The sequence below is a fragment of the Felis catus genome, chromosome F1 (genome assembly GCF_018350175.1).
Source record: "Felis catus isolate Fca126 chromosome F1, F.catus_Fca126_mat1.0, whole genome shotgun sequence".
NCBI lineage: Eukaryota > Metazoa > Chordata > Mammalia > Carnivora > Felidae > Felis > Felis catus.
In genome coordinates this window covers 39,970,978-39,993,415 of record NC_058384.1, presented here as the reverse complement: position 1 = coordinate 39,993,415, position 22,438 = coordinate 39,970,978, and the positions used below count along the sequence as shown (strand labels likewise).

General features: G+C 56.4%; 1 protein-coding gene across 13 annotated transcripts; it reads left to right on the top strand.

The window, feature by feature from the left end:
- Positions 1-1,998: 1,998 nt before the first annotated feature.
- TNNT2 (troponin T2, cardiac type) lies at positions 1,999-21,345 on the top strand. 13 transcript variants are annotated; one of them, XM_019821319.3, is made up of 17 exons: positions 2,001-2,135; positions 6,573-6,624; positions 7,552-7,562; positions 7,667-7,681; positions 10,215-10,241; positions 12,185-12,250; positions 12,618-12,653; positions 13,522-13,555; positions 14,678-14,738; positions 15,007-15,123; positions 16,019-16,096; positions 17,140-17,250; positions 18,103-18,108; positions 18,471-18,580; positions 19,092-19,182; positions 20,723-20,763; positions 21,096-21,345. In XM_019821319.3, the coding sequence occupies exons 2-17, from the start codon at positions 6,587-6,589 to the stop codon at positions 21,139-21,141; spliced, it is 888 nt and encodes a 295-aa protein (XP_019676878.1). In that variant the 5' UTR covers positions 2,001-2,135; positions 6,573-6,586; the 3' UTR covers positions 21,142-21,345.
- Positions 21,346-22,438: the final 1,093 nt, after the last annotated feature.

Sequence of the window (22,438 nt, the reverse complement as noted above, 5' to 3'; positions counted from 1 at the left end):
CAGTGCAATTCTGGGTGGGGACCAGCCTTTGTCTCCCCTTCCTTGCTATCGCTAGCACCGTATATCCACCTGCAGGGACAGGGGCATCCACGGACAGGTCGGGAACAGCCCTGTCGTATCAAGATGTGGCTGCTGGAAAGTGGCTAGACTTTCTCCCTGACTCACTGCCTCCCCGTTCTCCGAATTAACTCCCTGCTTTAGAACGGTTTGTGAGAGCCTCACATAGTCCATGAACAGTGAGAACCTACTGGATTTTTCCCTGGGGATCTGTGGCAATTGAGGTGCCCAGGTCCCTCTCCCAGGCATCTGTGCAAATTATGGCCCGTTTGAAGGACTGTTGGGCTTACGAGGAACAGTAAACCACTTAAAGTGACTCGAGTTAAGGGAAAATTTAAGACCAACAATTCTTAAATTCTAAAAGGTTCCAGGCCAGGGCACAAAGCAAGGCTGGGCCGTTGTGGGCTAGACAGGAAAGAGGATGATAATGCTTTTCTTCCATCTCTCTCCGGACAGCCTGGTTGCTCACCGTTCCTCTGTCAGTCTGCTCCCACCACCTGCCTCTTCCCTGCCTCTTCTCTGCCTCCCTGGGGTCCTTCTCCCCCAGGATGCTGACCGGCAGGCACCTGGCCCCAGCTTGCCATGCCACGGATCTCCCAGCAGCGTGGAGGACCACATGGCAGGGATCAGCCTGGAGGTGGGGGAATCAGGCCCTTGGGCTCAGAGGCCACTGGGGACCATGGAGGGGACAATCTCAGCTGAGGTGATGGGGCAGGAGTGTGATAGAGTGGATGAGCAGCGAGTGGAAGTCCTGCACGCAGGGGATGCAGAAATGATGGCTGTTGGTGCCGCATAGTGGCTCCCAGGGCAGCAAGACTGAGAGGAGAGTCAAGGACTGGGAAGCATGGGTGTGTGGTCAGGCAGGGGTGGAGGAGGGAGGGGGAGATTGGCTTTCTTCATCCACAGAGAAACAGACAAGAGTGTACATCCCTGATGGGCAGGGGCTGGAAGGGCCGGGGGGCACACGGGAGGAGTGGGCCTGGCCCAGAGGAGGGGTGTTCCTTCTTCAGAGGTAGGACACGGGCCTTGACCCAGAGACACTGAGGGGGGTAGTTAGCTCGGCTGCTGCCAGACTTGCCTTCCCCCTCCGTTTTATTTCCATCACGTACTGGGCTGCAAGATGCCCTGGGCACTGTGCTAGGGGCTGTGGGCATATCCATGCAAGCAAACCACAAAAAACCCTGGGCCCTGACCTACGTATCTCACAGTCTAGTAGGTTTAGCCAATCACGGTCCTGTACTGCTTGATCTTAAAGCCCTGGGCGTGGCGGGGGGTGGGGGGCGCGGGGCGCGGGGACGCGCTTCAGCAGTCCTCACAGCCCCCTCGCACAACCCAGCTGCCTGTCCGAGGACAACCATCGTTCTTGACTGGAGGTTCTACCTTGTGTCTGACATTCTGTATCAGTTTTAGTCCTTTCCCAGTGAGGAGGACTTGCCACCTGGCTCTGGGGGGTCATGGAAAAGACCCACTTTGCAGATGTCCTTACTGAGGCCTGCTGAGCCTGCATCCTGTACAAGGCCACTCGGCCCATTAGAAGCAGCCAGTAGCTTGGAAGACGTCTATACCCACAGCATCACTTTACGTGCAGCTGCAGATAAGCCCTTCCCCCTGCCCGCCAGACCCCTGGCCCAGAGACTCATGAAGTGTCTTAGAGGTTGCCATCTGCCCCCCAGTACTGCTCCCAGCCTGCCTTCCCGGGCCTGGGCCTCTGGCACCTGCTTTATCAGGATTCTTAAGAGGGACAGCTGGTTTATGTTACATGCCTGCTCCCTCCTCTGTTCCCCGCATATCTGTTCTGGTTTTAAATAGCTTATCTGAGCAGCTGGACAACCACATGGGCTTATATGGCGTGGGGTGCATGTTCCTTTAGTCCTGTCCCTGGCACCTGACAAAATAGCAGCCAACACCCCCCGCGCCCCCGCTGTGTCTCCTGCTGCACATTCCTCCCACCGCAGGGCTTGGCTTACAAGGCCCCAGCCCACAGTCCTGCTTAAAGCCCTCTCCATCCCCTGCCCTCACCCAGTCCCTGCTGAGGCGGAGCAGATACCTCGGGATCTGTCGGCAGCTCCTGGTTTGAGGTAAGACCCGGGTGCGGCTCGAGATGGGGAGAGCAGAGAGGAGAGGAAAGGTGTCCTGCAGCCTGGCACTTGTATCCAGAGTCTGCCTGCGTCCGCGGGGAGTGGACGTCAGAGTCCCTAGCGGCCCACGTTCCCTGTGAGAAGAGGCCACGCTTTACAGGGGTGTCACAGGGATCAGGTTCCAAGACTAGCACAGTAGGGCAGTATGTTAGAAATGTTAGACTTGGATTTGAGTCCCAGATCTGCCACTAAAGATACTGTATCGCTGGCAGGTCTTGGGTAAGTGCCTTTCCCTCCCTGGGCCTCAATTTCCTCATCTGTAGAGTGGGGGAGACAATTGCTAGGTCTCTGTCTGCTCTACAGACAGTGAAGCTCTAAGCAACAGGAACTCCCCCAGATTGCTCAGTCCCGCCCCTCACCTCCAGGCCCAGGGCCCCCTAAACCTTTCCAGGCAGGTCCTTCTTGACTCCCAGAGAGCAGAGCAAGACTGCAGTCATGTCAATCAGAATAGTCCCGGTGGTGAAATTCACATCTCCAGGAATTCAGAAACTGTCTTGTAAGCGCTGAGGAGGAGCCCATGTCCGGAGGTAGGCAGGGACCGGGGGAGCACCTCTGTGAGCAGACATGTGACGTTCATCTGCCTTCCACCAGGACCACCCTCCTCCCCAGAGAGAAAGCCCTGTGAAGTAGCATTTGGGGGGGGCTGATGGGGGAGAGACCCCAGTGAGAGATCCTTCTATGGGGTGTGAACCCAGCTCCAGGGGTTAGAGTCCAGCTGCCCCCTGGCCCCCCGTGGACCCTTGTCCCACCCCATCCCAACATGCCCTGTAGGGACAGACCTTGCTCAGGGTCTGGGAGTGGCAGAGAAAGGATATTCCCTTGACTTCCAGCTTCTCCTGGGCCGAATGAGGAAACATCTAGGGAAGGGGTGGCCTAGCGTGTAAGGAGTGTCAATGCACATTCCAGGCCTACTGCAGCTGGGAAGCCATCTGACCTCCAGAATTCCTCCTCTGACCCATGTCTCATAGGGCAAGCCCTATCCGGGCAGAAGAGGAATCTGAGAGGATCGGGTTGCCTGCTGGCCCCCCTCAACCCTGTCCCCTAGCTCTCCTGGTGGGCTGACAGCTGCAGGCTTGGGAGGATTCCAGCTGGATGTTGGGGACAAGGGCTGAGGGATGGGGCCCACATTCCTCAGAAACTCAGAGACTTGTTTCTGTGAGACTAGAACTTGAAGCTCATCTATTTTATAGATAGGAGAAGCCTAGAGAGATGAAATGAGTTAGCTAAGGTCACACCGCAAAAACTGAGGTTAAACCCAGGTTGTCTTTTTTTAAGTAATCTTTATGCCCAGTGCGGGGCTTGAACTCATGACCCTGAGATCAAGAGTCTCAGGCTCTACAGACTGAGCCAGCCAGGTGCCCCTGAGCCCGGACCTTTTGACCTCACGGCCAGTGTTCTTTCTGCCCTGTATTGTTTTTGCTTTACTCCCCAAGAAAGGTGACCCTGATCTCTTGGCTGTAAGGGAGTTTGGCTAGAAAGCCGTCTGTGGAAGCAGGTGAGGGTTTGGGTGTGAGGACACAGCTGCTCCAGGACATTCTCACTCCTGGTCCTGCCAGGTTCCTGATTATGTCTCATTCCAGAGCCCCGGCCTCGGCCTATCGCCTTCCCCTTCATCAGTCTTGCCTTCGGGCAATTGGCTTGCCTGCTGTCCTCTTGGTTGAAAGCCCTCCCTTACTCTCCATGGTCAGTTTGCTATTTTTGGGAGTTGGATGGTGCTCCCAGGAGCAGGGAGAGGGCTCCAAGCTGCTCTTTCTTCCTCTGAGCCCAGAGTCCTGCCAGCAGGAGGGAGGGCAAGAGAGGGGAGAAAGCTAGAGGCCACATGCCCCAGGCTGGCATGCGTAGCCCCTGTGAGAAACTTCTCTGTCCTCCCTGAGGTGACAGATTCCTCCCAGGATTCTCTTCCTGCCTACCGTCCTGGTGCTTGGGGCAGTGCATATCTGGGGTGAGGGGGCTATTCTCTTTGGCCACTCTCATCTGAAGACCTATTTTGGAGATGCTCTGGCATTTGGGTCTTTCTTTAGCAGAATGAGGTTCCATCCCCGGCATGATACTGTATGCATCTGACATCTCTTCCCACCCGCCTCCATCCAAATGGAGCCAAAAAGTGGCTCAGAGTTTCTGTCCAAATCTTCTGTGTAAACCCTCCCTCACTTGCCCCCACCCTGCGCCAGCAGAGGGAGCTAGAGAGGGGCCTGCCTCGCTACAGCCATGCTTGTCCTGAACCCAGCAGGACCCGGGGATATTGGGAGCAGGTTCAGATAAGTAGCCAGCCGGCCGGCGGCTGAAGGGGGCATTGGGTCTGAAGAGTTCTCCACTCAGAGGGGCAGTTGGGCGCAGAGAATCCTTCAGATCCCTCAGCCTGAAAGCAGCTGACGTCACCCCACCCCATCAGAACAGGGACTCACTGGATGTCATCAGGTGGGTGCCTGGGGCGCCACTCCAGTAGGATGTGCAGGGAGAGGCGGAGAGGGCAGTGAGCGGTGCCCTCCCTCTGCCCCTGTCACCTGTGGCTTGAGTCAGAAGTTGGTGGCTGGACGCGGCTGGGACAGCAGGCAGGGGCCCAGGAGAAGCCTCACTGAGGGTGGCCGTGTCCTTTGTTCTGATTCTACTCCTGCCTCACTGTAGGCTCACCCTCACATCACCTTATCCCTTTTCTTGCTCAGGAAGATTGAGAGCTCTCACGCTGCACAACTCCGCGGGGCCGCCGCTCACGCTTCAGCCAATGTGAACGGTGCCCCCGGGGCTGTACACGCATGTGGCCCGGGAGGGTTGGGTTATAACAGTTATTAGTCAGAGGTCTGCTCTGGGCCAGGCACTTTACACGAGCTCTGAGCCTCCCAGAGGAGGAGCCATTTCACAGAAGAGCTGGGGTGTAGGGAGGTTAAGTGACCTTTCCAAGGTCACAGGCAAACGTGAGGTGGAGCCAGGATTCAAAACCAGATTTGTCTCCCGTCTCCCTGTGGCTTCTCTCTGCAATTGCACGGAAACAAAACGTCACACTGCCTAATGCCTTCCAATTTCCTTAATGTCGATTTACTCCTCATAACGATCCTTGGGTAGCCAGGATATGTAGGGTCTATCTCCAGGGTAGAGAGAAAGAACTGCCCTTCAGAGACGTTAAACAAAGACTTGCCCAAACGCACTCATTAAGCTGATGGAAGAGGGTTGGAATATCGATTGTCCGTTCCTATCCCAGTTAAGGGTGCATCTCAAAACGAGTTCTCCAGGCAGACATTAATTGGAATTTTTATTGGTCAGTAGTAGATTAACATGCAATCCTAAGAAGTGATACAGTTTTCTTGCACACTTTGCCCAGTTCCCCTCAATGGTGTATTTGCACATCTATGGTACAGGTTACAACTAGGATATGGGCATTTGCTAGAAGCCATAATCTGACGCAGATTTCCCCGGCTCTACTCAGACCAGGTGTGTGTGTGTGTGTGTGTGTGTGTGTGTGTGTGTGTGTGAAATTCTGTATGGCTTTAATCTGTGTCGGTTCATGTGTTCATCACCACACTCCAGACACTAAAATGTTCTAAAACCACAAAAATCCTGTGCACCTTTTTAAAAATTGTTAAGTCACCTCTACACCCAATGTGGGGCTTGAACTCATGATCCCAAGGTAAGGGTCACATGCTCCTCCAACTGAGCCAGCCAGGTGCCCCTCCTGTGTGCCTTGGGTCAGCACGCCCACCTGTCCTCCCCTTCCACCCCCTACAACCACCGATCTGTTCTCCATTTCTGTAACTTTGCCATTTCAAGAACGTCATATAAATGATATCATATCGCTTGGCCTTTTCCCCCTCAGTGAGAGTAATTCCCTAGAGATTCATCCAAGGCGTCCTGGGTATCACGCCTTGTTCCTTTCCATCACCGAGAAAGTATTCCACGCTATGGATGTGCCACAGTCCATGTACCCACTCTCCCAGGGGAACGTTCTGCAGTGATGAGCAAACTACACGGGGTACGGGTTGCACAGCTTTGCTGCCCTGAATGCTTGGCAAGGTTGTGGACAGGAAAGGTTGAGCAACTATAGAAACATTGTTTTGAGAGTTGCAATGATTTGCACCAGAGCAGGGAAGTTCCAAACAGTGTATCTGTTGCAGAACAATGAGTGAAATGGACATCATCAGTTGCCCTTGAGGTGAATGGGTGAAATGGACATTGGACCGGTTGCCCTTGAGGTGATGTGGGATTGTTATCCCCCCTTGACAGAAGGAGAAGCAGGCTCCTGGCTGCAGGTCACAGGCTGATGAGGGGCAGGGCTAGCATCACCTCCCCGTGTCTCAGGCAGTAGCCTGAGGCTAAGCTCTTCTCAGAGCTGAAGAGGGCTTGGATTCCCCTTCTGCCCATACTGACATTTTTCTCTTTCCGGAGGGAGAGCGGAGACCATGTCTGACGTGGAAGAGGTGGGGGAAGAGTACGAGGAGTGAGTATCTGGAGCATCCTGTCTGGGGTGCTGACCCCTCCCTACCTTGCCCCTTACCGCCCCCCCCCCCCCCCCCCCCCCCCCCCCGGGGCCATGAGCCACCTGGGATAGGGAGGGGAGTGGCTGTTGCTGATCTGGGGAAGTGCCTCTGTGCCTCTGCGCTGCGGACCCTGGGTTGGCCACAGTCTGGGAGACTTCTGGAAATAGAGACACTCAGGTCCCAGGGTGAGGTGGGGTCCTGTCTGGCTCAGAGACTAGGAGGCAGAGGAGCTTGGAAGCTGTGTCTCCTGAAAACGGATCCAGAGCCGTTCAGTGACTGTCTCGAGGCCGCAGAGCTGCTCATACCCCATGAAACCCAAATCAGAGCTCACTGTTAGCACTTCATCTTGGAACCTACTCCTCCTGGAGTGCCCCGCCCACCGCCCCGCCTGGGAGACCCTGGGGGTGGGACACTGGCAGCCGGTCTCACAATGATCTCCTGGGGGTGGTGCTCACCAGGGAGCCTGCAGAGGCATCAGGATGCAGAACGCCTGCCCTCACAGAGCGTGCTCTCCTGTGGATGTTAAGATGTTACATGTTGGAAACAATTAACCAAGAGGGGTTACCTGGGTAGGATTTGGATAGTGAAGGGCGAGGGAAGGGCATTCTAGGGGACAGCTTGGCAACACTCAGAGCGGGGAGAGAGTGGTAAGCGGGCAGACGCTGGAGAGAGCAAGCTGGCCCAGGCAGAGGTTTGCTGGGGACAGTGGGTAACCCTGGCGGAGAAGGCTGAGCCAGGTTAGGGGGTGCCTTTATAGGTGGGCAGAGGGGGGGGTGAGCCTCATTAGGCAATGAGGGAAATAGCGGAGTCATCTTCGGGAAAAGGCCAATGTGTGCGTGTGGTGTGTGTGCGATGCGCTATTGACAACGTGTCCTTCTGCCGGGCAGGGAGCAGGAAGGTAAGCACACGCCTGTGTACTCATGTGGATGGAGGGCAGCGTGGTTGGAAACTGACCCGCCTCTTGTCTCCTCTCTTACGGCCGTGGTCTTCTCTCCTGAGCAGAAGAAGCCGCAGAAGGTATGGAGCTCGGGCAGAGGGAGGGCCGGGAAGGGGAGATCCCAGGAATCCAATATTCTGGGGGCCTTGGGAAAACAGTTTGTGCCTGCCCCTCACTCCCAGCTGAGCAGAGACCCTTCAGCAGCCATGGCCCCTGGATGGGAATCGTTTTAGCCTCGGTTGCTCAGGTCTCAGGCAAAAGGTTTAAACCTGTCTCCTTTGTCTGTCATTTTGTTCAAACAGAATCACCCCCTTTTTCCAATTAATTACGTGTGATTTTTTTTCTCTATTTGTTTTACCATGAAAAGTTTTAAATGCATGTAACAGTAGCAAGATAGAATAACGCCCTCCCCTCCCTCACGACGCGCCCATCACCCGGCTTCAGCAGTCATCAACTATGGCCAATCTTTTTTCACTTATGCTTCATCTCCCCTCAGTTATTTTTATAAAAGTTTGTTTTATTTTATTATTATTATTTTTTAATGTTTATTTTTGAGAGAGAGAGAGAGAGAGAGACAGAGCGTGAGTCGGGGAGGGGCAGAGAGACAGGGAGACACAGAATCCGAAGCAGACTCCAGGCTCAGAGTTGTCAGCACAGAGCCTGACACGGGGCTCGAACTCATGAACCATGAGATCATGACCTGAGCCGAAATCAAAAGTCGATTAACCGCTTAACCCAGGGAGCCGCGCAGGCACCCTTCCCCTCAGTTATTTTAGAGCAGACATCACAAATCATCCCCCGACATCATGCTTAAATAGTTCAGTAGGTACTTAAGCGCTAAAAGATAAGCGCTACTTAAAAAGAGAAGACGTTGGGGCACCTGGGTGGCGCAGTCGGTTAAGCGTCCGACTTCAGCCAGGTCACGATCTCGCGGTCCGTGAGTTCGAGCCCCGCGTCGGGCTCTGGGCTGATGGCTCAGAGCCTGGAGCCTGCTTCCGATTCTGTGTCTCCCTCTCTCTCTGGCCCTCCCCCGTTCATGCTCTGTCTCTCTCTGTCCCAAAAATAAATAAATTAAAAAAAAAACATTGAAAAAAAAAATTTAAAAAGAGAAGACGTAACCATTACACCATTATCACACCTAAATGCATTCAATTTAATAATTTTTCAAAATGAGATTATAGAACTGTTCCGTTATCTGGAACATTTTATTTAAACACGAAGACATCATTACACCTTGGAAAGTCCCTTCTGACCCATAGACCCATTCCTACTCTGATCTGTTCTCACATTTCTCCTCAGCTTTGTGCCTCATATCTCACGCGAGAACACCCTAACCTTTCTGCCTTCCTGAGTGCTTGACACACCGACGTGATTACGAGGCCTCACTCCAGTCCCCACCCAGGCCCCAAGTGGCCCAGAGGAGCCCTCAGACCCCTCAGGCTTCCGCAGGCCTGGCAGCTTGCATCCTGCCCCTTAGAGGCTCAGCAAATTCTCTCAACTCTCATTTAAGGCTGTTCCAGGGTGCCTGGCCAAAGAGTAGACACATGAGAAACTCACAGGGGAAACTGAGAGGGGCCATGGGCGTCGCTTTGGTTTTCCGGGAACACCAGATACTTTAGAAGCTATTTGAACTATGTTGTGAATTTAAAAAATCTAGCTGGCTCCACTTTTCTGCTGCGTGACCCACATAAACTCTCGATGTGGTAGGTTTTCCTTCGCTTTGGAGGCTTGGCCAGCTTGTGCATTTTAGGGGGCGATATTTGAGATACAGACCTTTGGATCTGGGGCTCATCTGCCTGCTACACACAGTGGGATTTGGCTGTGAATTAGCAAAACGGTTCTGCACTGTGATGGTGGACTGAGCTCCATGTATCACCTTGCTCGAAGGGACTCTACCCGCCTCCCTCATAGCTAAGTCCCTGGCTATACGTGACCAAGAAAGAGCAAGGTCTACATGGATGACCACTCAGCCTGCAGAATGGACGATGCCCTGTCTCTTCTTCCAGTAGAGAAAGGGTGCATTCTGCTGTGAGCTATTTCTTTGGGCAGGTGTTTGCATGCCGTGGGCTGGTCTGTGTCCTCAGTGTGATAATGCTGTGCCTTCCTTAGATGGGGCTGCTTCCTTGAAAGACACCAACAAAACTGCCCTGTGCCAGGCTCTCCACTGGGGCTCTCAGAACTGTGACTCCTGGAAATTGGAGATGTTTTGTGGGATACCTGAGGGGCTCATTCAGGGTAGGAACACGGGAGAAGTTTGACAGCCGGGAATTGTTCCCACTCTCTGCTCTTCAGGGTCTCTGTCCTCGTGTCTAGAGAGGGAGGAGATGGCCCGATACCGTCATTTACTGAGTGCCTTCCCACTGAGTGCTCTATGCCTGCTAGATCACGGGCGGAGACCCGAGGATCATTCTTTCCATTATACTGACAAGGCGCCTGGGAAGCGATTTGCCTCAGTTGCTAGAAGTAGTGATTCAGGACTTGGAACCGGAGCTTAATTCCAAAGCCCATGCCCAGAACCGTGCGCTGTCTCCCTGCTCCTGTCCCCGTCCTTCTGCTAAGACTAACCTGTCTCGCTTCTCCCCTTTGCCGCGGCCACTCCCTGACCCTCAGAAGAGGAGGACTGGAGAGAGGACGAAGACGGTAGTACAGCTTTTACTTTCCTGTGCTTTCTGCTCCCTGCTGTCCTGAGCCTGGCTGCCGTGGACGGGCCCCGTTCTGTGGCAGAGTGGGGTGGGCCGGGCGGGGGGGGAGGGACAGGTGTGGAGTGGGTCAGTCACCTCCTCTCAGCCTCACAAGGGCCAGGTGGCTGCTTCTTTCCCCTGGTTTCTGATCTTTCTCCTGGGCTGGGCGGTGGGAAGAACCCAGGCTGGCTTGTCCCCTGGCCTGCTCCGAATGTGGCCACAGAAGGCGACTAATGTCTGGAAGGAGTGGCCTTTCTCTGCCCCCGCTGCAGATACTGGGCCCTCCCTCTCAAGTGGACAGGACCCAGGCAGGGTGGCCAGGGTGTGAGGGACCTGGCGACAGAGCGATCTGAAGAGCAGCTGGGGGAACTGGAAATAGCCAGGGCAGAAAGGACATGACGTCAGCCTTCAAATGTGCACTGCTGTGGGGTGGGGTGGGGGGGGGGCGGGACTTGTTTCCAGCCCCTAGGAGTGGGACTAGGGCAAGGGAGACAGACTTGGGCTGAAGTTGAAAGAAGTTTCTAATAGTGATGTCTCAAGATGTAGTGAGGAGGCCAGGAGAGCCTCACTGAGCGTGTTGCATGGGCGGGGGGTATTCTACAGAGAATTGACACATTAGATGGGGTGGGGACAGGGGTTAACAAGATGGCCTGAAGAGGACCCCACAACTGGTCATATTCTTGCTGGCCAGTCTTCTATTCTTGCCCCTTCTGGAAGGATCTTCTTTGAGGTAAGGCTCCTGTGGGGATCAAAGAAGAGGCATCCCCGGGCCCAGACTAGGAAAAGAAGACAGAGAACAGAGTGACTGGGGGCCAACATTTCTTTCCTTATGGCCTCTCTCTGTCCCTTCCTGAGGCTTTCTCCTCTCCCTCTGCCAGGAGGCCACACTTGTCAGCCCATCAGCCAGTGAGCATGACCAGATGCCTCCTACGGGCAGAGCCATGAGCCTGGCGTCATCCTGTCTGATCTGTCTACTCCAAGTGCCTGACTTGGGTGGGGTCCATATCCTGCCAAGCAAAGGGATGAAAATAGAAGAATCCTACCAACTCTCTGGGCAGTACAAATGTCTACACAGTGGGCACCTCATCTACCCTCCCACTGTCTTGCTGTTTGGGTTTCTTTGGGATACAGATGAAGGGTCCCTAGAGTTACCGAGTCGAGGACAGGAGCTTCCCCAACACCTCATCTTAAGCAGGATACATCCTGTGGTGTCAGATCACTGGGTGGAACATTGGGGGTGGAAAGTTGGGGAACAGGGTGGAGTTGTATTGCCAGGGAGGCTGTTGGGCAAAGGTGCTGAGTGAGGCAGAAATAGCTAGCCACCAGACCTTCCCACCCCAGCAATGAGTGTTTCTGGGCCTGCAGGCCCTTCTCTGCTGGTACCAACAACACCCCCGCCCCCCGCACCCTAACACACTCCTACCCCAGACTTCTGGCCCTCCCAGTGGCCTTCACGTACAGAACAGGTCTCCATGCTCAGAAAGGCCTGCTTGCAATTCCCAAACTCCCAGAGAGACAAGTCTAGAACAAAAGCACTCTCCACAAGCTTGATCATGCCCTTCTGCCATGGTTTACCAGGGTCTGTTGTCACTACTGAACTTTGCTAGAATATGGCAAAGGCAGCCATAGGCAGTATATAAATGAGTGGATGTGGCTGTGTTCCAATAAAACTTTATTTACAGAAGCAGTCTGGGGGCCAGATTTGGCCCTTGGCTCATAGTTTGCCAACTTCTGGTTTAAACCAAGAACGGAGCAGCCCCTTGTCATTCATATTGGTGACTCCAACATTCCTCTGGATCCTGGATGTTGCTGACCTCCATCCCCACCCCTCTCTGATCTGGGTTCTGCCTGCTAGCCTAAGTAAGGGCCTGGGTATTCACTGTTTCTGGCTCACTTCTCCAGAGCAGGAAGAGGCAGCAGCAGAAGAGGCTGAAGGTGAGGCTGAGACTGAGGAGACCAATGTAGAAGGTAAGGCCCTGTCTGGGGTGAGGGGGGGCTTGCTCATGGTGTGGAGGGGGGGGTGGCAGGAGCCCCCAGAGGCACTCCTATGACCGTGAGAAATCCACCTGGAACCTGCTTTCCAACCTATGCAATAGTACATCCTGCCTGGGCTGGGATTCAGCCCCCAGTTGTTCGATCAATGAACCTTGACTGTGAGCTCCTTTCGTGTCAGGCAGAGCCTTGGGCCCGGGGGCATGTGTGCGAATAGACATCCCCTGAGCCCAGGAACCAGAAGGGTGCACTTTGGTTAGGACCTGTCTGTGGGGGAGACTCTGGAAGGGGGGGACTTGGGTCTAGAACAAGGATCTTTGCTAATTTCTCACGTTCTGTTTAGGAGACGGACAAGAAGAGGAAGCTAAAGAAACTGAAGGTGAGGACTGTTGGACATCAAGAGAGAGGTACTGGGGCATCGAGGGAGCCCCTCCAAGCAGCTTTAGGAGAGACTGACCACAGGGCTCCCTCCAGGGAGGTGGGCGAGGAGGGGTTCAGGGGAGGAGAGGACAGAGTTGATGACCATGCAGGTTTGGGGTCTTGGCCTTCAAACCTCTGTCCCCCTCGTGCCAGAGAAGCTGTCTGGGTGGTGCCCTGTGGGAGAGGGGACCAGTGTCCAGTCCCCAATCTGGACAGGGCCCCAGAAGTCGCCTACACATACAAGGCTCCTGGAGCTCAGGCAAAACCACTCGTAAGGTGTGGTGTCTATAGGATGAAATCCCAAGATGTAGATGGCCCATATGGGGGGGGTCACTGCAGTGGTCATTGTCATGTTGCAGCCTTTACCAAGGGTGCATTGGCTCTGGAGGGGAGGGGCAGCCAGCTAGGTCTTGAAATCATGTCCCCTGGCATGGTCCCCTGGAGGCCAGGAAGTCCAGGGAGCAACCAAGTAGGTAGGGCCTTGGAGGGGACTCTGGGGCCAGGATCCCCCGGGGACAGTGCCCAAAACCGGTGAATGAGAGAAGGTTTTGGAGTTTCACTCTGGGAGGGTGTTCTTCCTGTCAGGACCCAGCTGTCCCCTGAGATGACCCCCTGGGAGCCACTATGGGAGAAGGAGTGTGGGGTCTGTGGCTCTGCTGCTTTAATTCTTCGTGATGCTCCTGGAACCGGGGATCCCCAGGGCTGGAAGGAACTCATTGTGCAGATGGAGAAACAGAGGTGCATGGGTGCCCAGCTTATCAGGGGCAGAGCTGGGACCAGATCTGGGGCCTTCTGACCCTGTGGCTGTGTGCTTCTCTCCTCCCCAGATGGCCCAGTGGAGGAGTCCAAACCAAAGCCCAGGTGAGTGGGACACACTTGTGGTGAAGCCCTGGGAGGAGAAGGCCAGTGAGGAAGGACAGGAGTGCAGTGTGATACAGTGGGCATGGGCTGGGGGGTGCAGCAGGCACCTGTATGGTTGTACAGGTTGTGTACTGCACAAGAGTTGGCCCGAGGGAGGAGGGGGGCTGCAATCCACCTCACGCTCCATTACCAATTGCGTACCCCAGCATGGAAAGCACTGTGTTCACCCAGAGGAAAGGGGTGGACTAGTTGTGGCCCTGGATGGATAGCCTCTCCTGTCTCACGGCACGGCTGAAGTGGGACCTGAAGGAAGAGGGACGGAAATCTGGGGGAGCCAAGCAGTGACAGCGTGCCAGCCTGGCTGGCTTCAAAGTGTCACAAAGGGGCGGGGCAGGACGGCCTGGTGCCGCAAAATGAAACCACCTGGAAGCTGCCGGGGTGGGTGTCAGGTGGAGAGGGGGCCAGGGAGGCTCTCCCTTTCGGTGATGCCAAACCTGTCGCAGATGCCGCCTCAGCACAGTCGCAGGCTGCTCCCCAAGTTGGGACCCCCCCCCCCCCCCCCGCCAACACCAGCCCCAGAGACAATCCCAGCCCCGTTCATTTGTCCCGCACCTTTCCCTTCCCCGGCCACTTGTATGGATGGCAGTATCTCATTTCGGCCCCTCACAGACCTGAGGGCAAACGGGGAAACTGAGGAGCCCACTGGACCTGGTGTCACACAGCAAGTATGTGTTGGGGCGGGGACCAAACCCCAGGATGCCAGGGGTTCACGGGCCGGCCGTGGGAATTCGGAGTCGGACTCAACGCGCCATAGCTTCTGTGACGTCCTCGTTGCGTGGTCCGGAGCGAGTCATTCCCTGAGCTTCCGTTTTCTTCAGTGAGATTGGGGGGGGTCTCTGCGTCAGGGGTGTATCAGGGGGATAAAACGAGAGGGCGCACGCGAAAGGGCTGCAGTGTGCCCACGTGCCGAGAGGTGCTGTCGTTGGCGGGGAGCTGTCATTGTTGCTGCCCGGCCGAGTGTCTGCAGGACGGAGAAGGGCCCCTCCTGTGCTGGCCACCCAGAGCCCCTTGGGTCCGGGATGGGGTTGGCATTCATGGATTCCCTCCTCTTCTCTCCAACAGGCCATTCATGCCCAACCTGGTGCCACCCAAGATCCCCGATGGGGAGAGAGTAGACTTTGATGTGAGTGTGCCTGCGGGGGGAACGGGCCTGGGCCGGGAGACAGAGGCCGTGTGAGCTGGGGGGCCGGCAGGCGGAGGGCGCAGGCAGGATGGTGCTCGGCACAGGCCCGGCAGGGCCTCATCCTGGGTTCGGGCCACGGTGGCCCCTTCCCCGGCCAGGCCCTCGCCCTGCCTGTCCCTCCTGCATTGCGGAGGGTGGCATCTACCCAACCACTTCTTCCCTGGACCTATGGACCTGGCAGCCTCTGAGCCCGGCTGTGCCTTCGCAGGATATCCACCGGAAGCGCATGGAGAAGGATCTGAATGAGCTACAGACGCTGATCGAGGCTCACTTTGAGAACAGGAAGAAAGAGGAAGAGGAGCTCATTTCCCTCAAAGACAGGATTGTGGGTGTCCAGCCTCCCGTGGCAATGCCCCCAGAGACCCCGCTCCGTCCACCCTCTTTGTTAGGCCCCACCTCCTCTGGACCGCCTTCGGGGGTGGGGGGGGGCCCTTACCCTGCTGCACATGGGCTCTCCATCAGGATCCCAGCGGCCAGGAGCCACTCTTGAGGCCCTGCACTGTGGTTTCTTGGGTCCCTGCCTTCCGTCCCCACCAGACCGGACCATTCTTGGCAGCCAGAGCTGCTGATGGTCTCCGGGTGCCCCAGGCCTTGGCTGGGGGGGTGACGAGTCAAATCCCTGTTGTCCCACCTCTGCCCCCCACTCCCTCCCACTGGGAGCTCCCCTCACGAAGGCAGGGAAGATGAGTGTGGCCTCTACAGTCCCGAATCGTAACCAGGGGGGGTTATTTTGACTCCTTTGTTTTTCGCTCCACCAGACTCGCTGCTGTGTTTGTGGCACTGCTGTGCCGCCCTGGCTGGCAGCTGAGGGTCTGGCCATCTGTCCGTGAACCCAAGAGCAGCTGCTGGGGCTGGGGCCAGGGCGGGGCCAGGGGCACAGCACTCGTGGGAGACGGGAGAAGTCCGCCTGACATTTTTCAAATCGTTGAGGACAACCCCACGATGAGTAATGCTCCGCGTGGGGCACCCGCACACGCCTGCTGTGGGCTATCTTTATTCAGCCAGGGCATTCTGAGCTGGTGCACCTGTCGAGGCGCTCTGTGTCCAGGGAGCTGGCAGAGTAGAAGCCCTTGGAGGAAGGGCACTCACTGCCCTGAGCTCCCGAGGGGAAAATCCCCTGTGCGTTTTCTTGCCACCTCTTTCCCTGGTTGGTCCCTGCACCTTTGGGGACACCTCCTCCATATGCACGCACTGGGCAGGCTGTGCCCCTCTCCCCATAGGAGAAGCGACGGGCTGAGCGGGCCGAGCAGCAGCGCATCCGGAATGAGCGGGAGAAGGAACGTCAGACTCGCCTGGCAGTGAGTGACCCCTAGTCCACGGCCCACAGAAGCCCCCAGCGGGCCCCCAGCTCCTTCCAGGCCCCCAGGCCCCTCCCTAGTCATTCACATTGATTCAGTCAACGAGCCCCTGGTGAATGTGGGGCACTGTTTGGAATCTGATAATAAGCAGTAACTGAGACCGAAATGTCTGGGTTTTCACGAACTTAATATTTTACAAGACTCTCCGTCCAGCAGTTCCACTTCTGGGTATTTACCCGAACAAGATGCAAACACTGATTCAAAAAGGCATCTGCGCTCCATTCGCTGTGGCATTATTTACAGGAGCTAAGACACGGAGGCAACATGTGTCTGCCAATGAAGGAAGGCATAAAAATATGTGTGTGTGCATGCTCATGCACACTCAGCCCCCCCCCCAACACTGGAATATTAGCCATAAAAAAGGAAGGGAATCTTGCCATTTGTAAAAACATGGATGGACCTGGAGAGAGCATTATGCTAAGTGAAACAATTCAGAGAAAGAAAAATACTGTCTAGTTTCACTTATATGTGGAATCTGAAACACAGCCCAACCAAAGCAAAACCAAAACGCCAAGCTCATAGATGCAGAGAACAGATTGGTGGTTGCCAGAGGCGGGGGGTGGGGGGTGGGGGGTGGGGTGGGTAAGAAGGGGCCAAAAGGTACAAACTTCCATTATAAGGCAGCGAAGTCCTCTCCTGCCGCGTCCCTTCCCTGGTGCAGGCTCCCTGGGAACAGGGGGTCCCTTGGCCCTTTTCCTGTGCTGGTGTTGGAGGTTCTTCCAGAACAGCAGGCCTCCTGGGGTGGGGGTGGGGGGCTCCTTGCCTGAGGGGATGGTGAGATCATTCTTCACTCATTCATAAACAAAAGTCTTTGCAGCTCATGTGTGTCAGGCCCCGTGCTGGGGGGCCCCTCAGGAAGCTTCTTGCCTGATGGAGGGAAAAGTTCTACTCACATGACCCATAAACACCCCAGACCTCAGCCCAGCCTCAGGGGTTCATACCCTCACCCCTGATTTTCTCTCTTCCTCCCCACTGAAAATCAGGAAGAGAGAGCCCGACGGGAGGAGGAGGAGAACAGGAGAAAGGCTGAGGACGAGGCCCGGAAGAAGAAGGCTTTGTCCAACATGATGCACTTTGGGGGTTACATCCAGAAGGTAGGTCGGGCAGCAGCAGTGGTCTTCAGGGGGTCCCGGTATATGGGGAGGAAGGGGGTGTCCACAGACTTCAAGCTGGATCCCAGGAAGAAATTCCTACCTGTAAGTGAAAGGCCAAGGCCGCCTCCTGCCCATGCCCTGAGCTGGCGCTCTGCCTGCTGTGGCTTCCCCTAAGAGGAGCTTGCTGGAGGGGGGGCTGCAGGCAGCGGCCTCGAGTGTCAGCAGTGCCCCGGGAACCCCCAAAGTTGATGGTGTGTCTGGAAGAGCCTTGTGCCCAGAGTCAGAGCTCTGGTTGGAGACTCAGACCTGCCACTTACAGTTGTGTGGCCTCAGGCAACCTCAGAGCCTCAGTTCCCTCATCTGTAAAATGGGTTTAATATCGTCTGCCCTGCCTGCTCTGAGATCAGATGGGCTAACATGGCGAGCATCTGTGTATCCCGCAGATGTGCGATGGTTTATTCCTGCAAACCTCCTCCATTCCTCATTTTTGTGTCCCACTCCTGCTCGACACTCCATTCTCAAGGGAGAAGAGGAAATAGGAAACTGATTTTCTCTGTGCAGTGGAGGGATCAGGACATTTTCTTAGATTTCCAGAGTCCCCCAGCTCAGAGCTAGCCCGGCCTGCCTGCCTCTGTCGCCACAGTGACCACACCAGCCCGACTTATGGCATGGCCCTGCTCTCAGAATAGTCCTAGCGAACAAGGTTGCCTGCCATGAGCGTCTGAATCACCTTCTCCTTCTCCCCCTTGTGTCTCTCTGCCTTTGCCGTGCCCTGCCCTCTCTCTCTCTCTCTCTGCCCTGGTCTCGGTCTTTCTCTCTGGGTCTTTCTCTCATGGTGTCCTGGCTTTGCAGGCCCAGGTGGGTACTACAACCTCTAACCCTTGTCCTCCTCATCGTTTTTGGGGGCTCGCTGGGAGGGGGATGCCGAGTGTGGAGAATGGGTCGGGCGGGAGGAGGGAGCCGGGAGAGAGATGGAAGAATTTGGAGAGGCAAAGAAATAATGGACTGAAGAGGTCCTCCTTGCCCCTGCCTCAGTTTCTCGGGGGGGGGGGCGGGGGGAGGAAATCCAGGCAGCTGATAGCGTGGGTGTTTCAGGAAGAAGAGGATAAGAACCTGGTCCTTCTGCAGGCTTTGCCTTGCTCCCCATTGGGTTTTGGGAGGGTTAGGGGAAAGGAGGGGGTGTTCCCTAGTTAACTCCCCCTGCTTGTCACTCTCTCCAGACGGAGCGGAAAAGCGGGAAGAGGCAGACGGAGCGGGAAAAGAAGAAGAAGATTCTGGCCGAGAGGAGGAAGGTGCTGGCCATTGACCACCTGAATGAAGATCAGCTGAGGTGGGGACTGGTGGTGCTCAGCCGCCTGCGTGCACCTGCGCCAGCACGTGGGTCGGGGCATAGGGCAACTCTCATCGTGCACCACCAGGGGGCGCTGTTGCCTCACATATTCCGCCCCCCGCCCCCGCCAAGAATGTTTTGGTGCCACTGGAGTTGGGTGTGAGCCAGTCAAGCCATCTTTGTGCTTTGCCAATAGAGAAAGAGAACTTGAGCAGGCGTCTCGCCCCTCTGAGCTTCTTACCCACCTGCACCCAGGTGGCGGGAAGGGGGATTGAATGATGCCCCACCCGCGCCGCGCCACCCCCCACCCCACATCCGGTCCTAAGCACCAGGTGCTGCTGTCTCTGCCTCCTGCTGAGTCAGGTGGGCTGGGGGGGTCCCCTTAGCAGGCCTGGAGGTGGGAAGGAGGGCTGGTGCCCTCGGAGGCTGGGTCAGATCCGGGATGAAGGTAGATGAGGGCCATTCCTTATTGTTCCTATCCCGCCCTGCATCCCCACTCTGGCCCCTGCAGGGAGAAGGCCAAGGAACTATGGCAGAGCATCTATAACCTGGAGGCAGAGAAGTTCGACCTGCAGGAGAAGTTCAAGCAGCAGAAATATGAAGTGAGCCTGCTCACTGGCCCCTCCCCCATCCCACACTCCTGTTTTGGATTGGGTCCCACATGGCTGCTGTCCATCAGGCCCCTTTCCCCTATCCTTGTCACCTCCTACCCTTGCCAACTCACACACACCTGCCTGGGGGTCTTGTCTCTGGCAGTGTTCAGCGTCCACCACTGGGCTGTTGCTTGCTGGAGAAGTCTGATGGTTCACTCGCTGGGGCTGAGCAAAGGCACGTTCCTGGCGTGCCAGCCCTGGGGGTCTCCCTCCCTTCTGTCCCCGAAGGCCTTGAGGCAGCAGCTCGGATGCCCCGGGTCAGGTGGGAGGACCAGGATGCACAAAGCCAGGCCTCTGGGTGCAGAGAGGGAGGCCGCACCAGAGATACAGCCGCTTTCTCTCTCCCCGTGTACCCTAGAGGCCCTGGTGTGGGCACAGCCGGCTGAGCCTCAAACTCACAGCTTTGAGGGGTCCCAGGTGCACGTACAGCGGCAAGAACTGGCTCAGTGAACGCCGGGCCCGCACACTTCCCCAGCACGGCCTCTCTGCCCAGAGGAGTTCGGCTTCCCTTTCCAGGCCCACTTTGCTGCTTTTCCTTGTGCACGGGCCTCTCGTCTGAGCACAGCTCAGGCCCGAATGGCTACAGGGTCCCCTCCCACCCCCCCCCCCAGTGCTGAGAGAGGCAATTTTGTGTGGTGGCACGGAGCGTGGACTTTGGAGCCACACTGCCTGGGTCCTATTTCTAGCCCTGCCCCTCACTAGCTGTGTGACCTTGGGCAAGTTACTCCCGCTTCCCTCTTTCCATTTCTCGTCTAAGTGACAAGGATAACCCCAGGACCTATTTCACAGGGTTATTGTGAGGCTTATAGAGATCATCGTAGTAATAAAAATAGTAGTAAAGTCTCCCGGGAGTTGTTCTGAGCACCTGCCATGTGTTAAGTTATACCTCACAGTCATCCTGGGGGTTAATACTCGGGAAAGTGCTCATAACGGAACAGAGAGTGGTGGGCATCCACTAAGTGCTCAGTAGGTATTAGCTGCTGTTACAGCCCCTATAGACCTGGGCCTTCCACTTTGCCTCTGGTTCCACATTTAACTCTGCACCTGGCCTACCGGGCTCAGATTTGGCCCAAGTACAGGGTGGTGAACTGCAGGCCTAGCACACGGGGGTGCCGTACCTCATGAACACCTGGGCAAGAGTGCCTGACAGGGGGCCTCAGGCCGGGCTGGGGCTGTTCAGAGGGCTTCCTGAGGCCCAGCCTTGCACCCGATTCTCAGAAAGCCTCCTTAGGCCTCTCGTCCTGAGCCCTCTGTGCCTCGGGGACCCCTCAGTGAGAGACCAGTGGGGCGGCCAGGAAGCCTCTCCTTGGCTTCTGCCTGTGGGACCTGGGCCCCTCCGGATGCCTGCCTGTTCTGACTTTCACAGTATCGCTGCTCTGCTCCGCCTCCTCCCACCCTCTACCGCTGTGCTCAGCTGGCTTCCCCTTCACCCCCAGCCACCTGAGACCTGAGCCAAATCAGCTCCAAAGTCACTCTTTCTCACTTACAGATCAATGTTCTCCGAAACAGGATCAACGATAACCAGAAAGTGTAAGTTTCTAGGTCCTTCCTTTCTTTACCCGGCCCTGCCCCCTCCATCCGTGTGTCCCCGCCATCCCACTCCTCCTCTGAGGGCTCTGGCTCCCACCCCTTCCTCCTCCCCTTCAGGGCGCGGGCTCCTGCTTGGTCACTGCTCAGTGGGGGATTTGTACAGGGCCGGGAGGTCTCACTCCAGCCCCAGGCTGCTGCCCTGCTCTATCTCTGGAAGCGGCTCCGGGCTGCCTCTCTCCACCCTTAGCATCGCTCACCTCCACCCCCTCCCTGTGGAGGCCTGCTGCCCAGCCCTGTGTCCCCCTTCTGACGGGGCCCTGCTCCTTCTGCAGCTCCAAGACCCGCGGGAAGGCCAAAGTGACCGGGCGCTGGAAGTAGGGGCAGCAGTGTCCTTCACCAAAGATCCTCGCCGTGTCCCCGCCCTGCTTGCCCCCCAGCTTCTGGGCCCACCCCCCTGCCCCCCGGGCACTGCAGGCCGACTCAAGTCTGGAAACCAGGAGCTGGCCCGGCTGGAAGCTGCTGTTGGTGCCTGTACCCCCACATGCCCACGCGTGCCAGTAATAAAAGCCAACACACATCTCATGGCTTTCCTGTCAGCTCCCTTTCAGAGGGAGGGAAACTGAGGCAAGAGCCTGTGTCACAGGGAGACCCTAGGGGACACGGCCCCTCATAACTGCCACACTGAGAGGAGCCGCCTCCCCCCTGCTTCCGGAGGGGAGAGGGCGGCTGGCCCTGGGGAATGCAGGGCCCTCTCAGGGCCTGGGCCTCACAGACAGCAGAAGGGCTTGTGGCGCGAGCTGCTCTGAGTCACCGCGAGGCACACTGGGGGAAAGCACGGAGGAGCCGGGGGACAACCTTCCGGTGTGTGTGAGTCACTCCTTGGGAACAATGGAAACCTCTTTGGATGGGCCTGTTTTCTTTCTCTTCCTGGCCAGGGACTAGGAAGCAGGCGTCTGTCTGAGGGGCAGGGAGCCCTTGAGGAAGGAAAGAGGGCCGGTTTTGTCAGGTAGCTTTTCAGGCAGCGATGAGCCTCTGGGAGGCGTGGGCTGGTCTGGGCGCTTGGCTTGCTTCCTTCCTGTGCAAACCGGGGACCACAGGGTCCCGGGTCTGAATCGGAGAAGACAGCATGGTGGCCTTGAGCCCAGTTGGCAGAAGGGAAACAGTGTGGGATGAGAGCCACCTGACTCAACAGCTCCCTAGGGCACCCCCTTGCAAGGGGCACCCCCACGCCTCTGCTTCGGCTGCTCCCTTTGCCTGGAAGGCCTTCCCCCAATTCTCCACATGTCATCCACCCAAGGGAGCCCAGCCCCACTGTCCCTGGGAAGGCTTCCCATACTTTCCAGGGAGAGTGATTCATTACTCCTTGCTCTGAGCACCCCGGACCCTGATGTAACTGCCACCACGGTGACACCTCCCATACTACACCATGTTCCCTGTGTGCCCGTAGCATCACACTCGGACTCTCAAGAAACAATCTAGACCCACTTATCCTGTGCCATGTGCCAAGCACTGCGATAGATGCCAAGACACAGAGATGAGAAGGATATGGTTCCTGGGCAAACAAGGACCTTAGTTAGCCTGGAGTCTTGGCCTCATTTCTTATTCATACACTCACTCATCCATCCATCCATCCATCCATCCATCCATCCATCCATCCATCCAATAAATGTCTCCT

Coding starts and splice junctions, on each gene's coding strand:
- TNNT2 (XM_006942794.5), top strand. CDS start 6,587: ATGTCTGACGTGGAAGAGGTGGGGGAAGAGTACGAGGA. Junction 14,739..15,006: donor GGGAGAGAGTAGACTTTGAT/GTGAGTGTGCCT, acceptor GTGCCTTCGCAG/GATATCCACCGGAAGCGCAT. Junction 20,764..21,095: donor ATCAACGATAACCAGAAAGT/GTAAGTTTCTAG, acceptor CTCCTTCTGCAG/CTCCAAGACCCGCGGGAAGG.